The sequence below is a fragment of the Thamnophis sirtalis genome, unplaced genomic scaffold (genome assembly GCF_051295495.1).
Source record: "Thamnophis sirtalis isolate CommonGarterSnake01/CBP01778 unplaced genomic scaffold, rThaSir2_p1.2 scaffold_10, whole genome shotgun sequence".
Classification (NCBI taxonomy): Eukaryota; Metazoa; Chordata; class Lepidosauria; order Squamata; family Natricidae; genus Thamnophis; species Thamnophis sirtalis.
The window spans coordinates 73,278,920-73,303,214 of record NW_028261390.1 but is presented as its reverse complement, the minus strand read 5'-3'; the positions used below and the strand labels follow the sequence as shown (position 1 = coordinate 73,303,214).

Sequence of the window (24,295 nt, the reverse complement as noted above, 5' to 3'; positions counted from 1 at the left end):
CAGTCTTGTCAGAGTTTTAAATATAGGGCATCTTTCCGCATTAAGGTGTAAATTTAGTAGCACACTGCATCCGGCTTGGGAGTTGCCGGTCTCCGTTTAATATGATTTGGATTTTGGCAGGATGGTCCGTGTGACTTGGAAGCAATCGGCAACTAATGCTGTTTGTAGAGCAGAGTTGTGGCATGTGCTGCTGTAGGAGCACACGGAACTGCCTGCCCCGCTGCATTCTGTACCTGTTGAATGAATCAATCTCTCTCTCTCTCTCTCTCTCTCTCTCTCTCTCTCTCTCTCTCTCTCTCTCTCTCTCTCTCTCTCTCTCTCTCTCTCTCTCTCTCTCTCTCTCTCTCTCTCTCTGTCTCTCTCTCTCTCTCTCTCTCTCTCTCTCTCTCTCTCTCTCTCTATCTATCTATCTATCTATCTATCTATCTATCTCTATACCTACCTACCTTGCAGTAATTTAGTCTGGAGGTGACTGTGGGTATGATGCTGCTCCAGGAACCGGCTCAACTGGCACACAAGCAGCTATGCCAAGGTCCTCTTAGCCATGACTACCAATTGCCCATTCAGTCATGAGTCTCTAGGACAGGGCTGTCAAACTCTTGGTCTACGGGCTGGATATGCCCAGTTTAGCAAAGGGGGAAAAAGTTCCGATATGTCACATGATGCTGCCGTGACGACACGGCTGTGACCCCCCTGCTCTAGGAGGCCCCCTAGATTGCACACCAGGTCTGTCTGGGAGAGTGTAGCTCCCATCTAGCACCAAGGATGGCACTGCCCTTGAACTGGTGGGCCCCCAAAACCTGAGATGCTCAGGTCCAGCTGAAGCCAGTTATTCCCCTCCCAGGTGCTCACGGCTTCCAGACACCCAGACAAGATGTTCATTGGTTCATGGCTTAATTGCTTAATTTGCCAGAGTGGAGTTATGTAATTGGGTGTTGTCAGCATCCTGATGATCCCTTACCCCATGGTGATGAATGGTTTTTCCAGAGCAAAATATCTTCACTTGCAATCGTTACTGCTGCTCTCTAAGAAGGTGCAGGTGAGGGAAACCATGCGCTGCATGCCTCTACCTCAGATTCTTCTGTTTGGGAAAGAAAACTTTGCCCCCTTTGGCTACATGCCAGTGTAAACTAAGACTGGAACCTTGCTCGATTGGCCAGAGGCACAGTGAATTTACAGCGCCCCACTACTGATTGATTCTGACCTTTAACTTCATTTGTCTGTTCGTAGGACTGTGTCAGTGCTGCTGAATCCAGAAAAATATGTTCCCGATGGAGTTGTATATCCTAAAGCAGAGTGGCTTGGAAATGAATTGATTTCTAAACTGGTGAAATGGTCTACAGAGGTCCCCAAAAATGAATTTAAGAGTACGCTCTCTCTCGTTTCTGTAGCTAGATACAGCCAGGTCTATCAAGAGTTAAAGGAAAAGTACAAAGAGATGGTCAAAGTAAGTAGAGCCCCTGGATGCTTCCTGCTTTGGCACTTTTGAACTTAACGTCCATGCAGAAAAGTGTTTATTTGTCTCTGTCTTAAATGAAAAGCATAAGTTTTGTTCTTAACTGAACAAGGAAATCAAAGGAAGGAGGATGCTTGGGCCTTGGGGCAGAGGAGGTTTCTCGGGCTGATTCCAGTCTTCATCCGAGGTCAAGGGGAAAATGTGTGGAGAATTCAGCCTCCTAAAACTCCAGAGGGAGGGAGGGGGAGGGGTGGGGAGGGAAGCTGGAATCCGGTTCTCTCTGAGGAAAGCATGAATTACGATTGAAAAGCTTGAGGTCAGCTTGTATGTGTGAGAATTCATCACTGCAGCTGGAGAGAGTGCTTAGCTGTGTTGGCCCTTAATCTGCTTGCAATGCATCACGGCCTAAAACTCTCTTCATGATTCTCAGTGCCACGCCTGAGTTTGGGAAATCTCGGGGAATCTGGTTGCAACTTTTTGGATTAGCAGATGTTATTAAGTATTCATGAGCCGCATCTTACTTCATCAGGTCTAGATTGATGGAGAAGTGTAATTGCAGGTTGGTTATGCAAATGCGAATTAAACACCCGTCAGATTCCAATACGTTTTATCAGTTCAATTGTAATAGGTTAAAAACCTGTTGGGTTTGTTGAAACCTACAGAGATTGCCTGAAATCTTTAAATTGTGCAAGTTCAGCAGTCTCACTCGGTTGGGTTGGGGAAGTTTGATATTCCCCCCCCCCCCAAGGTAGCTGTTTGAGCCCTGTTACAGGAGGGTCCTGGAAGGCTGAAATACTTGGCTGCTACTTTCCTTGGTCAGCATTTGAGTCCTGATGCCCAACTTGTGTCCTGTTGTACAACATTTGCCCCACTTGTACCACAACGTGTGAAATCTGGAGGGCGTTGTGGGTAGATAAATCACATTAGAAGAAAAATACGCGAAGAAGAAGCGTGTGGAGCTGTTGGTGTAAACGTGGGAGGAAAGTAGGCCTTTGGGTCTGGTTTCCCCATTTAACATTCTGCTGCTTTTGTAAGAATCGGCTTAAAGGTTGAGTGATGTGCTTGTTTATTTATTTGGTAAACTTATATAGCTGTCCCTCTAGTATATGTCACTCTGGACACAAAGGGTAAAACAAATCATGAAAGAAGGGAAGAAAAAGCAGGGAGGCCATAAAACATTTCCAGGAGAACGGTCGTTCCCTAATAACGTAATGTAGTAGTTCTACCCCAGGCCTGAAGGCAGAGTCCCGTTTGCAGCAGCCCCTTCCTGAAGACCAGCAGGGCTGGGAGCGGTCTGACCTTGGGCGAATGATGTGCCAAGGAGCGGCTGCCCCAGCAGGAAGGCCTCTCCTCCTGGCACCCATCAGCTGTAGAGGACCGACAGCGTACTCTTCCTGATGGGCAGGTCCATGTGATTCGGAAGAGGCGGTCCCTGAACCGGGCCTCATGCCACGTTGCTCCTTTGGAGGCCATTGCCTCCAACTTTGAATTGGAGCCGGAAGCCGGATGGTAACCAGTGTAACTCACGCAGCAGAGGTGAAACGTGCACTGGTCTAGGGGTTCACATAACTGGCCGTGCTGCTGCTACACTTGGTGCCAGCTGAAGCGGCAGCCCTCGATGGCCGATGACAACTTCACCCAGTTTTGGAGGGCAAGGAAGAAAACGATACCCGGAGAAAATGGATAGTTAGTGGTATTTATCGCCAGGATAGTGGCTCCTGTTAAAGTAACGTTGGCCATGCGTTACCTTGACGGCGGGCAGAAAGCAACATCCTCGTGGCTGGGTTTTTATGCCTCCGAAGCAACGTCTGAATCCGCTTTCAGTCCTGCAAGGGCACGGAGGGAGAGTGGCCTGGTGGTAGGAATGTGTTCTGTGGGGGCTGCATTGGCAGGGAGAGCTGACTGAAGGGCCCCCCAACCGGCTGCGGTGTCTGTCGGGGGGGGGGGGGCGCTGAAGAAGAGGCCTTAGGTAGGCATCTGCTGGATATTTGAAATAACCTTTTATGTCGAATAACCTTTATAGTTAATCATTTGAACCTGCATCTTATTTATCTGTAGGTTTGGCCCGAAGTAACAGATCCTGAAAAGTTTGTATATGAGGATGTTGCTATAGCTACTTATCTGCTGGTAGGTGGTGTTTAAAAACTCATTAAAAGTTTACTCTGAAAGTATAAATTACTCCAAAATAATAAACTTCCTAAAATGGGATGATAAAGAATAGATTTTTTTTTAATGTGAAAGTTTAACCCTTTAAATTGGATATGCAAGATGCATTTTGAGCACAATTCTTTTAATAATTTCAGTTAGGAGATTATATATATATATATATATATATATATATATATATATATATATATATATATATATAATGTTATGTTATGTTTGTTATATTATATTATATTATATTATATATATTATATATTATATATTATATTATATATATATATATATATATATATATATATATATATATATATATATATATATATATATATATATATATACATATACATACATACATACATACATACATACATACATACATACATACATACATATATATATATATATATATATATATATATATATATATATATATATCTTTGCAAGGAATGCCTGAGTACTGTGTGTGAGAATTTTGTTTGTTTGTTCTTCATGAAAAAAGGTGTGGGGTACCAACTGTAGTGTGGAGAGCCATGGAAAGGAAGGTTCCAAGATGGGTTATTTTCTTGATCTTGTCCACCTTGTGGCTGTCAGGAAGGCCTCTGTCCATCACGGGCCCATCTTTCTTTCATGGCACCAGGAAGCTGTAGCTGCTTAAAGCCCAACTGGGTGTGGCCCAAAGTTGACATGAACATCGATGCCACAAACGAATACTAAGTGCCAAATTGAAGGCTCATTTCAGACCCTTTCAGAATGATTAGATGGGTAGATGAAGAGTTGGTTATAAGTTCTCCCAGAAAATCATTTGGTTGGTTAATGTGATTTTGCATGTTGCATCCAGACAGTAATGCCAGCTCAGCTGGAGAACTAGATTGCACATAACTGAACGTAATGCTAATCAGCAAAAAAATAAATAAAATAATCAGCTCTATGACTTTTAATAAATTATGTTGGCTGGAAAAAGTGCTGCCACATTCATGTTTTTTTTTGTCAACCTAAGATTAACACCAACCTCTTCCTACAATGTTTTAAACTGCAGTAGGGCAGAATTATTGGAATGAAAGAGCTGTGGAACAGCCTGCAAAAGTTTAAAATGACACAGAATCCAAAAGCCCCACTTTGATTGTATGTCATTAAGTCATAAATCTTTGGATGGCTCCCACATCTGGGTTGCAAAAGCACAGAAGACCATTAGAGGGAGCAAAGAGAGCAGAAAACGGTCTCTTGCTCTCCAGCGGCCTCTAGGGGCTGCCTGAGTAGGACAGTTTGGCCTAGTTCAGAAACTGGACAGCTTTACTTTCCCAGTAAAGAGAGTCAGACTAAACGTGGCGATTTGTGTGGTCCAGTGATCAAGGCGTGAGGCTAGAAACCAGGACTCTGAGAGTTCTGCTCCCTCCTTAGCCATGGAAGCTGGCTTGGGAGTCTTTGGACCACTCGCACTTTCTCAGCCTAACGCACCTCACAGAATTGCTGTTGGGAAAACAGGAGGAGGGTTAGCCATGTTTGCTGCCTTCTGTTATTTATAAAATTAACGAATAAATAATTTTTGGGGTGTGGCTAAGGGTTGGCAATGGCTTAAAGGGAATTTCATGTTAGTGAAACCATGAGTAAATCCCTCTCCCCTGAGACTAAGGTAGCCCAGCTTGCCTCTGTATCCACTTGCCCTTTCCCAGCGCCCAAGGAGTCCTGCTTGCGGGTGGCTGTCTGGTGTCTCTGAATGGCCGTCTTGCCTTGTTAGGTCCTCTGGGAAGACGAGAGAGCTCGGAAGGGCCTGTCCCAGAAGCAGTCCTTCGTGGACCTGGGCTGTGGAAATGGACTCCTGGTTCACATTTTAAGTAACGAGGGGGTAAGTCATTTGGGCAGCATTGGTCAAATCACGCTTTTCTCTGACTCTTCCCCCCCCCCAATCGGTTGGTCCCCCGTGGCTTCTGCCCCTGCCAGGCCTCTCCAGCTAACCTGGGTTTCCCCGGCTGGGGGCAGTGGCACTTCTCAACCTTTGCCACAAATCCTGGGTGTTGAAGTCCACACCTCTTACGGTAGCCGAGGCTGAGCCTCTGATCCAGATGTCGCCTCCTCTTTCCAGAATGGCTGGGTGGTTTTTTTTTTTTTAAATCAGCTATGAGAAGAAAAGAATGTTTGCCTTAAATGTTGGCTTAAATGAAAGGCTGCTTCCCTAACGGTGCTTCTTCCTGTGTGGGCTCTTCCAGCATCCAGGAAAAGGGATGGATGTCCGGAGGAGGAAAATATGGGACATGTACGGCCCACAGACCTTCTTGGAGGTAGGGTTGAAATACGGGTTTCCTTTAGCAATAGCAATAGGCTTCTGCTCCGGTGGCTTCTCCTGCCCTCCGCTCTGCAAAACGACTTTAAGCTGGAATACAGGCGGTCCTCCTCTTACAACAGTTTCAATTACTGACTGCTCGGAAGGCAGTGAAAAAAGTGACTTGTGACCATTTTCACACTTACGACAGTTGTTATACCAGGGTCATGTGATCAAAATTCAGACGCTTGGCAAGTGATCCATAGTTATGACGGTCACCTGGGTCATTTGATCCGTTTTGTGAACATTATGACAAGCCAAGTCAAGGGGGAAGACGGAGTCACTTAAAAACGGTGTTACTAATTTAACAACTGCTGCGATTCGCTTAACAACTGTGGCAAGAGAGATCGTAAAAGAGGCCAAAATTCACTCCATCATGGTCTCGCTTAGCAACAGAAATTTTGGGCTCAGTTTTTGAGGTCGTAAGTTGAGGGTTACCTGTACTGATAGATTATGGTGGAAAATTACTTCCAGCCCTTTGCGTGTTTTATTAAGTTGCCTTCTTCTCTTTCATATCAGGAAAGTGCCATTAATCCAAACAGCCTTTATCCGGATGCTGACTGGTTGATTGGAAATCATTCCGATGAGCTGACACCCTGGATCCCCGTGATGGCAGCCAGGTACTCGCCCAAAGGGAGCGCTCTGAGCCCTCCTGCAGTCGACTCCCTTGGCAGCTGCCGCGTTACGCTGAGCGGTTCAAAATAGGGGAGAGGTGCAAACCCACTTACACTTGAAAACAAAGGTGTTTCAGTTAGGCCAAGGAATCTGTTTCGCATTTGAAGGAATGTATTTGGTGAAAGGGATACAAAGAATCTCAGAAAAACTGAAAGAGGAAGTGAGCTATGAATAAAAGAAGGAGGGGAAGAAAGTTTTGGTTCAGAAGAATCGGAATTGGAGGCCAGTCAGTATCTGAGCACCTGCAAAGGGTGGGTGGGAAATTGACGGGGCAAAATTCTACATTGGTTGGGGCAAACCTCCAGAAAGTGGAAATTGGTAAACTCGGCATAAACCGCTTCTAAATCAGAGTTTCCCATTTCTTTGCTTTCATAGCAGTGGCGACATCTAATTTTTTTTTTGCCCAGTGGTTTTGTGGGCGTGGCTTGCTGGGGGAGTCATGTGACTGGGTGGGTGTGGCCAACTTTCCCCATTTTTTAAAGCATTTTTTTTGCCCGAACCGGCAGGAAAAAAAAATGCTTTAAAAAGGGGGGGGGGAAGCTTCCCGCGATGGCGCAACTCCGCGATCCTTGGAAGCTTTTTTTTTAAACTACCGGTGCGCAGAACCAGGGACAATCATCCCTACCAGTTGGGCCCAACCAAGCCGAACCGGGAGGATTTCACCCCTGATTCATAGCACTCTTAGTCTCCAATTTTTCCCCAGGGTCTGTAGCAGTCCCCAAAGTGTGCAGGGCAGCCAGTGCAGCTGCAGTGCCGCTTATCAAGTCAGAGCACCCCAACCTTCCTGGCTTTGGGGAGCTCTGTGTGTGTGTGTGTGTGTGTGTGTGTGTAAGTGGAATGTGATGCTTCCACATGAGCGGAGGGAAAGCGTGTGCATGCATGCACTTCCATTTGCTCGAGTGGCAGCCTCCCACGCCTGCCACTCATACAGAGCTCAGCCGACACTTCTGTGGCCAGGTTCCAAACAGGCCGAGGGCCGGGGGTACTAGGCCACAGCCCAAGGGTTTGGGGACCCCTCTGTTAAGTGGCGAAATATCCAGTGGGCAGATTCCTTTTGGGGAATCTGACTCACAATATTTAGCCGTTGTGTTGTCAGCATTTGGAAGCCTTCCTCCAACTGCAGCAGACGTGCAATTTGACCAGACATCCAATCCGGTATTTAGCAAGCTGTTAGATGTCCTTCATCCCCTGAAGGAGGCCTATTTGGCTCCTCCCTCCTCCCAGCAAATCTGGGCTGAATAAACACTCGGTCTCTGACAGCTTGACAGACAGACAGACAGACAGACAGACGTGGTGCGAGTCCCAGGGGCTTTTGGGAGCCTTCCGCAAGGCCTGGCTTCCTTTTGCCTCCCTGCTGCAGGTCCTCCCACTCGTGTCGCTATTTTCTGCTGCCCTGCTGCTTTTTCGACTTCTATGGGAAATACAACCGTCGGCAGAGCCAGAGGAGCCAGTACAGGGAATATCTCGATTTTGTCACAGAGGTCGGGACTGTGTGCGGCTTCCACGTGGAAGAAGATTGCCTCCGGATCCCTTCCACCAAAAGGGTAAAGCTCTCGCGCCTCTTTCTCCGCTTTAGCAGCCTCGTTGCTGAGCCCCGGCTGCACACGGGGAGTTTCCCAAAGCCTCAGCCCCACGCCGGGCCTCGGCACTTCAGAGCGCCCCGCGTGGGGACCCCAGAAGAGCCACTGAGGTTCTCAGCCACAGAAAGATTCCTCTTCCTTCTAGGTCTGTTTAATCGGAATGTCCAGAACTTCCCCGGCGGCACGAGGCGATCCGGCCCTGGAGGCCGAGAGAAGGGCCTTCATCAGGAAACGGCAGCCTTGCCACCTAACGGGGCCCCCGGACAAAGCCTGTCCCTTGCGTCGGGAGCAGAGCCCCCCGGCCGCCGGTCAGCTGCAGTGCCCGGAGGCCTCTCGGGGGAGAGATGGGCGGACTCTCTGGCCCTCTGGGTTTCTGCCTCGGGGCAAAGAACAAGTAAGAAACTGCACCACCCTCCCGCATGCCTTTGTAGACCAGGTGGCTCTGAGGGTAGCCCACCTGTTGTTAAGCGAGACGGGACGGAGCCTCCACGGACCTTCCAGCCCCTGGAACAGCGGAGGTGAGAGTCGGGCTCCCTATCCTAACCATGCCTCAGCTCCCAAAATCTTGACTCTAGGTGGCACCGGGAGGATTAGGCCGGAGGAGGAGCGGAATAAGCAGGTCGAATCTGCCACGCTGTAACTAGCCACCGGCATCCTCCCTTTTCCAACAATTCTTCAGTGGCACAAGAGTTTTATCTAGAATTCAGGCCTCACGAGTAACCAAAAAAAAAAAAAAATGTCGGTGCTTTACAGCATAAAAAGATAGTGATAATATCAGTCTGAAGGCTTGTAAAGCAGAGCACGTGATACAGTCTTGAAAAGGGGGGAAAAGCAACCTTTTTGGTACAGACTTTTTTTTTTAAAGGGCCTTTGGGAAAGGAAGGGATTCCACTTACACTTACAAGAATCCTCTTGAATTGGCCTTTTTAGCCACACCAGATGCTGCTTTAGGACCTTTTCCCAGAGTCTTTTGAGACTGAAGGATGCCAACTGAACATGTACACATACAGAGAGAGAGGGAGGGAGGGAGGGAGGGAGGGAGGGAGAGAGGCAGGGGGAGGAATGTTCCAAAGGACATGAATTCCCAGAAGCCCCCAAAGAATTAACAGTGTTACACAACCCCTGTTTTCTGCAGAGAGTCTTCCCTTGAGTGAAATTGCCGGGCATTTAGACAAGGAGACTTTGAAAACTCTGAAGAAGGAATATGGAGGCCTACAGACCTTGCTCAGAAATAATTACCAGGTGTTTAAAGGTAAGAAGGCCGTTCCCTTTCGGCCTCTTTCTGGGCTGAGCTTTAGAGACACTTGGTGTGAACTGTCCGGGGCAGAAGAGCGTCCCTTCCTTTAGGCCTCTGCTTGGGGCGTGGTTATCCTGGGAGGCTCTCCAGATGTTTCCCCCAGGTCAAGGGCAGTTGGGGGGTCTAGAAGAAAGGGCCCCTTTCCTTCGTGGAATTTCCTCCTGACGCTTCTGTGTTGCCTCAGGTTAAGATTTCTTTGCTAATCATCCCGTTTTTGTATGCCGCCCAATCCCGAAGGACTCTGGGCGGCTTACATAAAATCAGTTTGACAGAGAGTTTTGGATGTCAAGAGTCTGCTTTGGGATTTATAATGTAGTTCAATTTAATTTATTGGTTGCACCGTTTACTCTCTATTATTTTTTCTGTTTTTAATGTTGTAAGCAACTCCATTGTCTTCTCAAAGCACATTTCTTATTAGGAGTAGCAACGGAAATTGCCACCATCACCATAAAAGTTTCGAAATCCAGACCAAATTTTATCTTCAGCGTTAGGGAGCTGGACTAGAAGACCTCCAAGGTCCCTTCCAGCTCTGCTATTCCGTTAACGTTCACGGGAGGAAGAGGATTGTGAAACCCCAACCTATTTTATTATGTAGGGAGAACCTGACAAACTTTCAGGAAGAAAGTTTGGCTGATTATCCCAGGAAGCCAGTTGCTCTCTCTCCCCAGCTCTGAGGGCATGAAGATTATCCCAGCAGCTGGGGAGGACGTTTGGGGGGTGGGTGGGTGGTTCCTGCAGAGGTTGGGGCAAGAGGGTGCTTTGACTTGGGCCTCTAACTCAAAAGAGCGGCCTAATCCAGAAAGTTATTTTATTTTTAAAGAGTCAAAATTACGCCTGGCTCAGTCTTTGCCAAACAATAAGCATTCCTTGTTGTATTGCTCTGAGTTGCATTGTGGGGAGGGTCCCCCCCCCCCAGCACTTGAGTTCTGTTTCATATCCGTGGGAAAACCTGGGGGAAAGGGTCGCGCTCTTCACTTTGCGCATGTGTGCATGCATGCTTCAGTGAGATTGGAGGAGGGGGGGCGCGTGTGGGCTTTACCTGTTGGCACTAATTGGCCTGTCGATGTCATTCCTCCCCTCAGTCCAACATGGGAAAGTTCGCATCCGCGACTGGAGGGAAGAGGAGAGGCCCAGGAAGCAGCCCCGGGGCCGGCAGACCAGAGCCCGCCTCCCTTCTGAAGCCACCAAAACTCGGCTCTGCTGGTTTGACCGGCATCACCCTCAAGGCTGCCCTCTGCCCTCGGCCTCCTGCCCTTACGCCCACGGAACCGCCGAGCTGAACCAAAGACGAATCGCGCCGGGCAACAAAGAGCTGCTAGTTCAACTTTGCTAAATAAAGAGTTGCCTCTTCTTCACTTGAGCCTGCCAGCTTCCTTGTCCCTCAGCCAGGGCAGAAGGAACAGCACAGCCCAAACACTGAGCAGCCTTTGGGGCTCCTTGGCTGAGCCATCTTCTTCATCACGGATATTCATCTGTGAATGGGAGTGTATGGACGCCCCCCCTTTCACTAAAGAAGTTCATTCCTCAGAACCTTTTTGGACCAAGTCAGTCCGTGGAGCTAAATTGCAAGTCCTGGAGAGCGTTGCTTTCTTGCAGACGCTTTATGGCTCAAACTAGGTGACTAGCACTGATGGTGTTGCTTGGTTGGGCCGTGAAACGTCTGCAAGAAAACCACCCAGCTCAGAGGACACCCAAGACTGTGTCTGCACTGTGACTTTTCTGAACCCAGTTTGGCCCACATAGCAAATTGGTTAGTTACATTTATTGTTACAACCACAGGTCGAAACACATAATGTACCGCTAAATACTTTTAACAGTAGAAAAAAATTAGGAAATAAAGTAGCACAAAGAATGTGGGATGTAAGAAGTTAGAAGAAGATAAAGCCAGAACTACAACTAAGAATTTAAAGCAAGATCTAATAACCAGAAGATTCCCAGATCATCCTTGGAAGGGTGATCCCCAGGAGGAGATGGGAGACATATTAGTGTATGGAAAGCCAAAAATTGGGAGAGTTTTTGACAGCAACTTTTCCACCTAGTCAATTCTATGAAAGGGAACCAGCTTTCAACTCAGGCAAATTTGATACGTGGAAAAAGATGCCACCTGACTCTGATTTGGAGAGGGGAAATGGGGCTCAGCGCAAAATAGGATTGGGTTATCCATCCCATAGGCGGGAAGCCTTTAGAATTTAAAAATAAACATACACAACTAAGTTAAGGGGTGAGTTTGTGAATGAGCCAGTTTGGGACCACCTGAACCCAAGAGGTGGAACGCTAATGAATTTACTAGATTATGTATCCCAAATGGATTTTATTAATATATGCACTTATATTCATGTGTTTGTATATATTTTCTTTTGAGACCAGGCATTAGAATTTTTTTTTAATGTGTGCCAGGGTGTTTACAGAAAAAAGTGAAGGCTATCATATTAAAATTGTTCCACAATTAATCAGTGGAACAACTTCCCTCCAGAAGTTATGAATGCTCCCACACTGGAAGTTTTTAAGAAGAGATTGGACAGTTATTTCTCTGAAATGGTAAAGGGTTTCCTGCCTGAGCAGGGGGTTAGACTAGACTGCCAAGGTCCCTTCCAACTCTGTTACTCTATTTGATTCTCAAACGGTTGATAAATGAGTGGGGAGCAAATATGTTTAAAAAGAAACAGAAACAAACAGAAACAGAGTAACAGCCATTTAGTCAACCCCCTGATCAAGCACAAGACCCTTTCAGACAAGTGGCCGGCCAGTCTCTTCTTAAAAAGCCTCAGGATGAACCCCTCTTCTTTGTGGCAGCTCCTCAAATATTGGGACACTGCTATTATGTCCGTGAGATATCAGACACTCCAGCGAAGCTTGGCTAAGATACACAAATTCCTACTTTTTCATTAATAGATTTGAATCCTCGCACAGGTGCAGTACAGGTGCTACCTTGCTCAACAGTAGCAACTCTGATAGGGATCTTGGAGTCCTAGTGGACAACCGTTTAAATAGGAGCCAGCCGTGTGCAGCAGCTGCCAAAAAAGCCAACTCAGTTCTAGGCTGCATAAACAGAGGGATAGAATCCAGATCACGTGAAGGGTTAATACCACTTTATAAGGTCTTGGTAAGGCCACACTTGGAATACGGCATCCAGTTTTGGTCACCACGATGTAGAAAAGATGTGGAGACTCTAGAAAGAGTGCAGAGAAGAGCAAGAAAGAGGATTAGGAGACTGGAGACTAAAACATATGAAGAACAGTTGCAGGAACTGGGTATGTCTAGTTTAATAGAAAGAAGGACCAGGGGAGACATGATAGCAGTCTTTCGATATCTCAGGAGTTGCCTCAAAGAAGAGGCAGTCAAACTATTCTCCAAGGCACCTGAGGGTAGAACAAGAAGCAATGGGTGGAAACTAATCAAGGAGAGAAGCAACTTAGAACTGAGGAGAAATTTCCTGACAGTGAGGACAATTAATCAGTGGAACAGAAGTTGCCTCCAAAAGTTGTGAATGCCCCAACACTGGAAGTCTTTAAGAAGATGTTGGATAGCCATTTGTCTGAAACGGTATAGGGTTTCCTGCCTAGGCAGGGGGTTGGACTAGAACACCTCCAAGGTCCCTTCCAACTGTGCTATTGTATTGAAAGTTGGTTTGCAGACAATGTGTCCAATAACACTGATAAGCCTTGTTAACATGATATTTAATAACTAGATTAGAGTAATTTCTATCTCATCTCAAAGGGAGAAGGCATTGAGTATCAGTAGATCATATTTCAGAGGAAGTACTTTGGCATAGGAGTACTTGTAAGTATCAAGATTAGCACTTTAAATACTCAGAAACAAATAGGTAACCGGTAGAGTTCTAAATATGTATTGTACAAATAAATATGTTGCACTCATAACTTGAGTGCAAAGCAACTTGTGAAACCAGTTGATTTATAAGTGTTTGAAGCAACTGAATCGGGACAGGACTACAGCGTGGATGACTGACCAGGTTTTCCCTGCCTAGGAACGTTGACAAGCCAGCTTGGTTTCTCTACTGCTGCTGCTGCTGCACTTGAGAGGCCGTGTCAAAGGCGAGGAAAAAGAAATCTAAAATCTGCTTTGCAGATTGGTGCGAACCACTGTGGCTGGATGAATGCCAATTCTTCAGACAGGGAAATCAGTTAAGCAGAGCACCAATAAAGGGGAATATTTGTAGCTCAGGGTTAAAATGAAGTGTCCCTGGTGCTCTCTACGCCTGGAGGGTTTCTTGCAGGCATTTCATGATCCAAACTGGGTACCATCGTCAGTGCATGTGGGGGGGGGGGGTTTGCTGTGAGGGTTTTTTGGGGGGGGGGTGTAATTCAGCTTATGTATATTTTAACTGCCATTAAACTGCACATTACAGTTTTCACGGGTCTCAAAAGAGATTCATACATAGCAATAGCAGTTAGACATGCATGCCTTAACTTTTTCTTATCACAGTTGAGAGTTACAAGGTCGCTGCATAACGAATTAATCCTAAAAATCAAAGTTAGATCAGTGGTTTCTTGAATTTTGCCATATCACTGAAGAAGATCCATCTTTTCTTGGAGGGCTGCCTCTCTTTCCACAAATAATGAATCTAAATCTTGGAATTTGATTAGTTAGAGGAGTTAGTCCGTGAAAGGCTGGAGAATAAGTAGCCCCTTATTAAATAAAAAAGCTACTATAAGTAGCTTTTTATCTCTGGTCCCAAAAGTCTTCTTCTCTTCAACAAAGTCAGCCTTTGGGGATATGGGCGCCTTTGTTGCTTAAAGCGTTTGTGTTTTTTTTAACATCCTGGGCGCCCAGGAACCGGTTCCTGCAGAGAGAAGCGGCATCGGAACCGGAAAACCTTCTCTTCGCTTCCGGTTCCTGCGCGCCTCCAGCCAGACGGCGCCCGAAGCCGCCGTCGAATCTCCGTGCTGCATTCCAGAGCGTCCGCGCCTGACCCCTAGTGGCGGCCGCCGGGAACTAGCGTGGCTGCGCTGGATACTGGAGAGCAGGTATTTAGGTTTTTAAACAATTCTGTCTATGCGGCGTTTCTTCTTTGAAAGTTTTAACACCAGCAGAAGGAAACTTGGCTTTCCTCTTGGCTTAAGGAATGCTTCTTTGCGTCTTTTCTTTTTTCTTTTGTGTGCAACTTTTTAATGTATTCTTCTGTTAAGCCCTTTGTTCCAAAGCTAACTTTGATATAAGGCGCATTGAATATTTAAGATAAAAATTTGAAACGAATAACTTCTGAGCCAGACATGTACCTGGAGGCTTACGTATCAGGGATTTGCAAGTTATTCTTACTGAAGTGTCTTAAAATGCTTGTTTTGAGCTGAAAGGTATAATAAACAAATCTAAACCAACATTTACAACGTTCAAGAGTTTTAAAAGGTAATTCACACATTAAATACAAGCTATATTAACAGTGGCGTTATTTTCTTTGCCTCTGTAACATTTCCCTGTTAGTTTTTCTTTTTTACATTTTATTATGCATTTTTAAAACCACATTTTGATGTCGTTCCTGCAGCAAAGGGTCAGGAAGCCGAGTTGTCTGTTTTTAGCAAAGGTGGATGGAGGGCTGCTAGTGGCTTATTGCTGCTGCATTGTAAACTAACCATGAATTGGAAGAGATTTTGGGGGGAAGGGAAGGGAGGGCTACGCAACTATATGGCTGGTCCTCACTTAACAACAGCCTCGGTCAGAGCTACAACAGTGCTGGAAAAGTAGACTTCTGTCCGGTCTGCAAAGTTGTGATTATGGCAGCATCCCTGCCCTCATCTGATCGCCCTTGGCACTTGGTGCCCAGCCCACAGTGGCACCGGTCAGTCCACCCCACGGCCATCTGATCCCCACTGGCTTTGCTCCCCCCCCCCCCCCAGCTGATTCCGGAGAAGCAGAGTCAGTGGGGAAGCCAACAGGAAGCCACCCGCTTAAGGATCCATGGCGATTCACTTAATGACTGCAGCAGAACCACCGGCAGAAGTCGGCTGATGCTTCCTGTAAATAATTGCGTTGCTTAATGAGGGAGTTGCTGGTTCCGGTTGCAATTATTAAATGAGGACCAACCACCTGTACATCTTCAAATCTATGACTTCTTGGCTTTCAGGCTTTTCAAAAGCTTAATAGTGATGATGCAACAAATCTCCTCAGTTTTGGGGCCATGTCAACGGGTGATTATATACGTATACATACATGCATGCATATTGTGTGTGTGTGTGTGTGTGTGTGTGTGTAAAGGGCTATTTCCTCCATGTATTTCCCTGGTGAACTTGTATTTCTGAACATGGAGCCTGGCCGTTGTCCCCAGAACCAGGACTCTGTGGGTGATATTGGAAGGTGGCAGAGCTGGCTCTTCTCTGAGCTTCTCTCTAGATGATGGCAGCTGCTCACAACCAATCAAACTAGATTATGTAGGTAGTCCTCAACTTATAACCACAACTGAGCCCAAAATTTATGTTGCTAAGTGAGAAATTTGTTGGGTTTTGCCCCATTTTATGACTTTTCTTGCCACATTTCTTAAGTGAATCACTGTGGTTGTTAAGTGAGTAACCCAGTTGTTAAATGAATCTGGCTTCTCCGTTGACTTTGCTTGTCAGAAGGTCACAAAAGGGCACCCCGGGACACTGTGGCCGTCATAAATATGAGTCAGTGGCCAAGTATCACATGACCATGGGGATGCTGCAACGGTTTGAAAAAATGGTCATAAGTCACTATTTTCAGTGCCACTGTAACTTCAAAGGGTCACTAAACAAACTTGTAAGTTGAGGACCACCTGTGAAGACTCTCAGTAGCCTTTTCTACATTCACTGAATTTCAGCCTCAACTAATTTTGGTGTGGGAGCCTGGCGAAATGGCTCATATGAAATAACCATTCACCTCCAGTGCTGGTTCCTTCTTTACGCCTGGCCTTCTGGGCATTGAATTTAATTTTCCAATTAAAAGGTGGGCAGTGAAATTGTCCATGTCCAAAAACCCAACAACTGCAGGTAAAACTATTCACACACAGAAAAAAAGATTTTTAAAAAAAGAGCTTGAAGGAATCCCGCGTGAGATTCCCCATCATTCTCACGGAAAGGAACCAAGCTAATGAAATGGGGTTTGTTTTAAGCTTCTGGAAGCTGAGCCCATCTGAGCGGCATAAATAAATGAAGGAGTGGATGATAAAGGATGGGAGCTGAGATGGAGGGAGCCGTGGCTTTGAGCTCCTAGACTGCCTGGCGTTTGCCAGGATGCCAGAAGTGCTAAACGCCTCCTTATTTATGGACCTATTCCGGCTGGCTCAGCAATTCTTCAAATGAAGCTGGTGACTTTCTCCCTCCCGCAGCTGCAGGCACAAACCTGCCCACGTCCTAAATCATTTTTATCCAGAAATAGAGGGGACTCGGCCGTTGGGGAAGGGGTGAGTAGCGTTTCAAGGTGCTTAGCTGGAGCTGATTCCCCAGCCCTGCAGGAGGGGGGGGGGATCAGGATGGCAGAATGGAAACCTTGCCCCTTTTAACTCTCCAGTTGGACCAGGTCATTCATCTACAGAGAAGCCCATCCAGGTTTACTCCAAAGGAGGGACGCTCCCTCTTAAAGCCTTGAGCATCAGAGGAGCCTCTCTTAAAGGGACCGGGGGGGGGGATATTTCTATCGGGGGGAAGCCTGGGGTATCGACAGAGGAGAATATTTCCAACTCAGGGGTGAACTGTGGAGTCCTTGGCCCTCTCTCAGCCTGGTGGCTTCTTGCAGACGCTTCATAACCCAAACTGGTGTAGGAAGTTAGCACCCAGCCCTCTCCTAGAAGAATGAGATATCCTGGGAAATATTGAGAAAGGCAGAATATTATATTTCCCTGGATCAGAAATGGAGAAACATGTTTTTGGGTAGGAAGCAGGATCTCTCTCTCTTTATACCCCCCCCCACCTCTTAGATCTTTCCCCTTTGCGCCCAGATGGAGAAATTCCCGCAGCTCCCTAGAATTGAACTCCTGATCTTCTGGGCAGGAGGTGAGCGTCTTCACCGCTAGGCCACCGGGCTGCTCGGGTAAGCAATGACACCCCAGCCCCCCCCCCCCAGCCCATGCCAGGGGATGCTGGGAGAAATCCATAGCATGCAGCGGCTGTGGGGGAAACCCTCGCTTCCCGTATGCATATGGTCTGAACACGTTTGTTATAGCAAATTTCATATTGTTACTTCTAATTAGCAATTTAAATAATGAAGGTTAAAACAAATTAATAAAATCTAAGAAGTAATGAGGCCCATGCATTAGTTTCAGCTCCTTGGCTCATAAAACAGTTTCTAGCTTTGGGAAAGTAATTAGATTCTCTAATCTCAGGAGACAGGGGACTAAATCTTAATTTCCAAGCCGTAAATAGGTTGAAATGACGTCTTGGACAACCGGCTTTGCAATTGTGACAAGGGCGTGAAGAGATAGCTCTGCTTCGCTCTGTGCCCAAAACATCGAAGGCAGGCGGGCACAGATCAGAAAGATTCATAGCTATTCCAGGAAAAGCTGCTGCCACTTTTCCTAAAATACCACCATGTAAGTTATGGGCATTAGGTGTGGATCCGGCGGTTGCGCTTTGCAAAGGCCAGTGAAGTGTGGCAGCTGATGGCAATGAAGCTCCATGAACTACCAGGCTGAGCAGAATTGAGAAAGCAGCCCTGACGGATGGGGGGGCCCTGCAGATGGGGCCTACCTGGCCTGCCCCCCCTCGCCCCCCCCCCGGAGAGGAAGCGGTGGTCAGATCCAGGGGAACATTAGAGGCCAATGCCGGAAGAACAAACGATACTCTACTCAGAACATAGGATCATAGTGTGAAGGGGGCCTTGGAGCACGTGCACCAGACCCGGACCTCATGTGCACCAAACACGGACTTACTTCATGTGCACCAAACACAGACTTACTTAATGTGCACCAAACACGGACTTCATGTGCACCAGACCCGGACTTCATGTGTCGCATGGCTGATTGTCGGAACATAAAAAATGCCACCTGTTTGGGCAAACCGGTTCCTCCAACGATCAGCTGTGCTGCGCGACACAGCTAATAGTCACACAGCTGATCGGAGCTGCTGGTTGGCCCAAGTTTGCCCCAACCCGTAGCATTTCACCTCTGCCTTGGAGGTCTTCTAGTCCGATGCCCTGGTCAAGGCAGGAGATCTTACACCACCTGGGAGAAATGATCGTCCCGTCTACTTTTGAAAACCTCCATTGATGGAGAACCCACAACTCCCGGAGGGAAGCGATTCCACGCATGAATTGTTCTCACTGTCAGGAAATCTCTCCTCAGTTCCAGCTTCTTCAGCTGTTACTTCTTGTCCTGCCCTTTGATGCTTTGGGAAATAAAGGCGTCCGTCTCTTCTTCCTTCTTCTCTCTGGCAGCCCCCCAAGTATTGGAAGGTAATCCGTTTCTCCCTTAGTGTGGACCCCCCTTCGTTCCCTCAGGCGTTCCTCGGACGATTGAGCCTCCAGACCCCCAGTCCTCTTGGAGGCTCCTCTCTGCACGCTTGCCAGGGTCCCAGCGCCTTTTTTAATTTTAGCATAGTGACCAGAACTGCACTCAGAATCCCACGTGTGGCCTTGGTGGGTTGCAGGGGGATATTTCCATGTAGAGGAATTTTATCAGAAGGCGTTAAGAAGCATCCTGAAGGTTAACTGCCCTTCTTTGGAGACAAGGACATGCGGGGATCGGGAGTTTCTGGGAAGCATCATCAGAGTGATAACTAAGAAGACATGTTTACAGGCATTGTTGCACATACAATTCGTGTAGAAGGAAAGGGGATAATGCTTGATCAATTGCTTGATTTCAGACAGAATCCGGACACTTTTATCTCTTTTCCTGGATGCCTCCAGAAAGACCCGTCTCTTCTCTCTGGACCATTCAGTCACTGGAGCAGATGTTTCACTTTTGCAAGGAACACTTGATAAATAGAAGGAAGGAAAGGAAAAGTAGCCTCACTACCTTTCCTTTGAAGACTGGATTAATTTTCTCAGGCCGTCCAATACTTGCTGTTATTTTTCAGTGTTTGTTTGGAGAAAATTGTAAAGCAACCAAAAAAAAGAACCCAAAGCTTTTCTGTAGTGTATTTACAAAGAACATTGAAATCTTGCAGAAGAAGCCAGGCGAATGGAAGCAGAGCCGGCTTCTCACACGCTGCATTTTTCAAAACTAATTCCTGCCCCCCCCCCCCCCCCAGGGATCCCGGCCGTGTTGTAAATTAGCAGCAGGCTCCACCCGGGGCTCATTTTAAATGGCTCCCTGGCAGCTGTTAGCACCTGCCAAGTTATTAATGTGCAGCCATTCATCATGGCTCTTAGGTGATCCTTGCAATGCTCCAAAACACCCCCCCCCCCCAAGAAAAAAAGTAACAGAGGAAGGGAAGAAGAAAGAAGGAGGGGAGGAGGAGTGAAAGGAAGGAAGAAGGGAAGGAAGGAGAAAAGGGAATGGCTAAACGGCATTAAGCCACCCGGAGTCCTTCGGGATTGGGTGGCCTATACATTTATTAAATACTAATACTATTTATTATTAAATACTAATTAGTCCATCCAGAAACCCATTGTCAGAAGCGAATTGATCCATATTCGTCCTTTTTCTGTCCACATTATACCTCACTTGTTTTAATAGACAAACCGGTTATGCTACACATATATTTGGACAAGGCTCCCAACCCCTCTGGCCACTGACCAGTGCCAGGCCATGGCCTGTTAGGAACTGAAGAAGCTTCTTGGTGAGAAGAGAAACGTCTTCAAGGAAAAACAGAAAGGAAGTCCAGGTGTCTCTTGGAAAAGCACCTTTGGGACAACCGTGAACTCCTGGAGAATCTCCGCAGACCATCAAATTATTTGCACGTTTTCTTCTTTGTCTCTCAATTGAACGAGAACCGGCTAAAACCGTAACATAAACGGATCGTCACTATTTCACCCCTGCAAGTAGGTGAAGAGTTGCTGCATTAACTTTCTACTTGAACCGCCCCCCTCCTTGTGTGTAAAGGATGGATAAGGACCCCGAATTCTTGGGGTGCGGCTGCTTCCTCCCTGGGCTGAGCTCTGCGTCCCACGAGGAGGAGGAGGAGCGGGGGGGGGGGTGGAACTACCCCAGCTGCTCCCTTTCAGGCGCTTCCTGATTAGGGTCTGCTAAGCTCAATCCCCAAAACTGCTCTGGATTTCCAAATACCTTTTTAAGTTATACTGTATTGCACGATATTTTATTTTAATTATTGCTTCCCGTAATTGTTTCCCCACAATTTATTTTGGAAGTACTTCAAAAAAATGTCCAGCCATAGCTAACTATCCATCGGGAGGGCAAATCTAAAATGTGCAGAAGGCACAAGGGAGAATCCTTCAGCACAATTTTCCAATCGTAATTTCTGGCCAGAGACGAAATGAATGGAAGAGCTGCATCTGTTTAAACAAAGGTGTGCAAATAATCTCTAGGATGCAACATTTTGCACCTTTACCTCCTTAAGACCTCAAGTGTGGGCACACGCACACGCGCGCACACACACACACACACACACATACAAAAGAAGGTGTGTTTGTGAAACTTTTGGGCTTAGCTTTATGAGTAGCAAAGCTCCTATTTGCAAAGAAAATACCAACCTTTGAAGCTGGTAGATTCCCCATCAAAGCTATGGACAAATCTGCGTAAATCTTTCCTGGCCGCCTGCAGGAAGACTCAGCAGTCCAAAATTTAAGCCTCCTTCCCCAGATCCACTAAAGAAAGCTGAAATCCTTTCGGGAATCCTGGGCGTCAGCCAGAACAGCCTAGGCACTTTGAATGAAGCGGTGAGAATCCTGGGTCTCTAGCCGCGTAGATCCACGTCTGTGTATCCCCTGTGGGGCTGGTGGGTGTGGCTGAGAGGTTGCTCTGCAACGCATCCGTGCAGTGCGCATGACAAAGGGGCTGCAGGAGAAGGACAGGCGGGGCCTGAGGGTGGAGTCAAGAAAGGAAGCAGCCTAGAGTCGCCATGTTCCCACAAGCGTTCAACGTCCAACCTCTCCTGACCTCCGGTGACTCTTATCCAGCGCCAGTTTTTGGCTGACCGTTAGTTGAGTAGGTTCTTGTGCATGGGCAGAAGCAATAAATCAGATTAATTGGAATTTAACAAGCTTGACACCAAGTTCTGTGGTTCTTGTTATTGACATCCCAGTTCAAAATTAATACATCACTGGGATTATAGCATCTTGCACTTAAATAATACAAGATTCTGGAATGACACGCCAGCAAAATCATGGTGTTAGGAATAGTTCATTTGTGGTGGATAATAACAATTGCAGTTTTCATCCTGCCACCAGGCCGCAGACTCAGGTATTCAAAGGTTCCTCACAATTGTTATTCTCCACCGCCAACGAACTCCTGCATTATTGAATGCAAAATGCTGCAATCCCAGGGGTGCCTTAATTTCGAAGTGGGATGTCAGTAACAACAGCCACAGGACTGCGAAACGGTGGCCTGGCATTGTTCCAGTTGTTACTGCATGAAATTAGATGTGCTATATGGTGTTTCTGGAAGCCTTGAAGTCCCAAATGATATCAACGGAATTCATAGAAAGGGACTCAAGAACTCTTAAGTGGGGTTCATCAGCCAGGAAACATTTCCACAGCGTTCCACAGGGGATCTCAAAGGAAGCCTACGTCTTGAAGAAGGAAAAAAAGAGGAGAATACTCCAGATAACACTTCCGAGGATTGGGAGGGGTCATTTTCAAGATTCTCCTCCACTCTCCTCCACTCTTACCACTGCCGTGGTTAGAAGGTAGCATTGCAGGCTGACTCTGTCCACTGCCAGCAGTTCAATCCCGACCGGCTCGAGGCTGGCTCTGCCTTCTGTCCTTCTGAGGTCGGTATAATGAGGACCCAGATCGTTTTGGGCAAGAGGCTGAGTCCGTAAACTGCTTAGAGAGGGCTGGGAAGCATTATGAAGCGGCATATAAGTCTACGTGTTACGGCTGCTGCCTAGGTTGCAATGGCCATTGGGAGCAGACTCTGCGGCTCAGCCGCGCAGCCGTCAAGTGTGAGGAGAATCCCGTTGCCATCATCACATGGCAGCCCATGTTCCTTAACATTTAAGCCTTGCTCGCTGCCCATTCAATGCCGTCCTACTGGAAAGGGCTGGATGGGCATTCGATGGCAGCCGGACCTTCCCTTCCTGGGACACGGCATCCCCACCGCATTGGAAGCAACGAAAGAGAGAGAAAAATGGAGGTTTGCTGGTGAAGCTTTCCAAGTTTACAAAGAACAACCTTCTCCCCTTTTATCCCTTTCATTCATCCAGCTTTTTTCTCCTGGCTTTATGGCCACGTCTTATTTTAGCCCCCGGAATCTACTATATTTAAAAATGCGATTAAATGGGGTCCAAAAACTGGAATTCAAACAGTTCTAGCAGATGTTCTCTCTCCCTCCTTCCCTCCTTCCCTCCCTCCCTCTCTCTCTTCCCCCCTCTCCCTCCCTCCCTCTCCCTCCCTTTTGTAACAGAATAAGAGAGTTGGAAGGGACCTTGGAGTAGAGAGAGCCAAAGTAGAGCTACCTTCTCCCTCTGGCAGAGTCCGGCGGCTTCTTTTATCGCCTTGGGCTTCTCCAGACGGCAGAGTTGGGAACTTTCCCGCTGCTCCTTCAGGCAGCAGAGTCTGAAGTGGCTCATTAGGCACAAAAATCCTCCTGCTCCCCCCCCCAGCTCCCCCCCCCCACCGTCCACTTGAGTCCTGGCGCCTTCCTGAATGTTGCCCACAATGCAGCCTTCGAGGGGGACGGCAGGAAGCAGGATTGTCTTATGGTGCATGGGGAGAAAGGGAGGTGTGTGTGTGTGTGTGTGTGTGTGTGTAAAAGCCTAGCCAGAAGAAAAACAGCTCCATTCAAGCTCTCTTTTTTCAAAATAAAAATAATAATAATTTTTATTACACAGTTTTTTAAAACAAAAAAGAAACAACTTTAACAGTTTCCTTCTATGCAACATTTCCGCATTGGGTATATATCCGTTATAGGTGCATTCCCCATCCACCCCCACGCCAATGTGCCATTATCTATACGTGTAATTCCAGTGTTTTTATACATACAGATACATCCACTTCTTGAGTTACAGCCATTCATTGTGCCTTGTTCCCATTTATACATACTTATTACTGATTTTGAACTCCTGCGTCTTCTTCGTTTAATCTTTCCTTAAGCTTTACACCTCTCCTCTCACTGTCTGTACCATTCACTCCGTTCCTTATAATAATCTCTTCCTCCTTCGGTCTCTTTTGCGAGTCTGCCCATCTCGGCCCACTCTAGGACTTTCCTTAGCGCCTCTTCCTCCGATGGAGCAAAAACATTCTTCCATTTTTGTGCGTACATAATTCTGGCTGCCATTCGGATGTGTAAAATTAGATATTTCGTTTTTCCCCCCCTGCTAAGTAGATACTGCTAAGGGACGCCGTGGCTCAGTGGCTAAGACGCTGGGCTTGTACAGCAGAAGGTCGGCAGTTTGGCGGTTCGAATCCCTAGCACCGCATAAGGGAGGGAGCTCCCATGACTTGTCCCAGCTTCTGCCAACCTAGCAGTTCGAAAGGACATGAAAAATGCAAGTAGAAAACTAGGAGCCACCTTTGGTGGGAAGGGAACAGTGTTCAGTGCATCTTTGGCGTTGAGTCATGCTGGCCACATGACCACAGAGACGTCTTCGGACAGCGCTGGCTCTTGGGCTTTGAAACGGAGACAAGCGAGTCAGAGTCAGGAGCGACTATCACACATGGATGGAGGGGAACCTTTACCTTTTCTTTTAGATGTTGCTAAACGGTGAATCCAGCAACCTACACAAAAGAGCCTTTGGAAAGGTAGAAATGGATACGTCGCAAGGAGCTTTTACAGGACC

General features: G+C 47.0%; 1 protein-coding gene across 1 annotated transcript; it reads left to right on the top strand.

Moving 5' to 3' along the window:
• Positions 1–964: 964 nt before the first annotated feature.
• TRMT44 (tRNA methyltransferase 44 homolog) lies at positions 965–10,846 on the top strand. Its single transcript, XM_087723708.1, has 10 exons — positions 965–1,125; positions 1,231–1,447; positions 3,515–3,583; positions 5,358–5,465; positions 5,827–5,898; positions 6,459–6,559; positions 7,975–8,158; positions 8,340–8,712; positions 9,330–9,446; positions 10,574–10,846. The coding sequence occupies exons 1-10, from the start codon at positions 965–967 to the stop codon at positions 10,822–10,824; spliced, it is 1,653 nt and encodes a 550-aa protein (XP_087579834.1). The 3' UTR covers positions 10,825–10,846.
• The last annotated feature ends 13,449 nt before the right edge of the window (positions 10,847–24,295 follow it).

Bases quoted from the DNA above. Each gene is read 5' to 3' on its own strand.
- TRMT44 (XM_087723708.1), top strand. From the start codon at position 965: ATGGTGATGAATGGTTTTTCCAGAGCAAAATATCTTCACTTGCAATCG. The intron at 1,448-3,514 runs GTAAGTAGAGCC...ATTTATCTGTAG, and splicing joins AGTACAAAGAGATGGTCAAA to GTTTGGCCCGAAGTAACAGA. The intron at 3,584-5,357 runs GTAGGTGGTGTT...TTGCCTTGTTAG, and splicing joins CTATAGCTACTTATCTGCTG to GTCCTCTGGGAAGACGAGAG.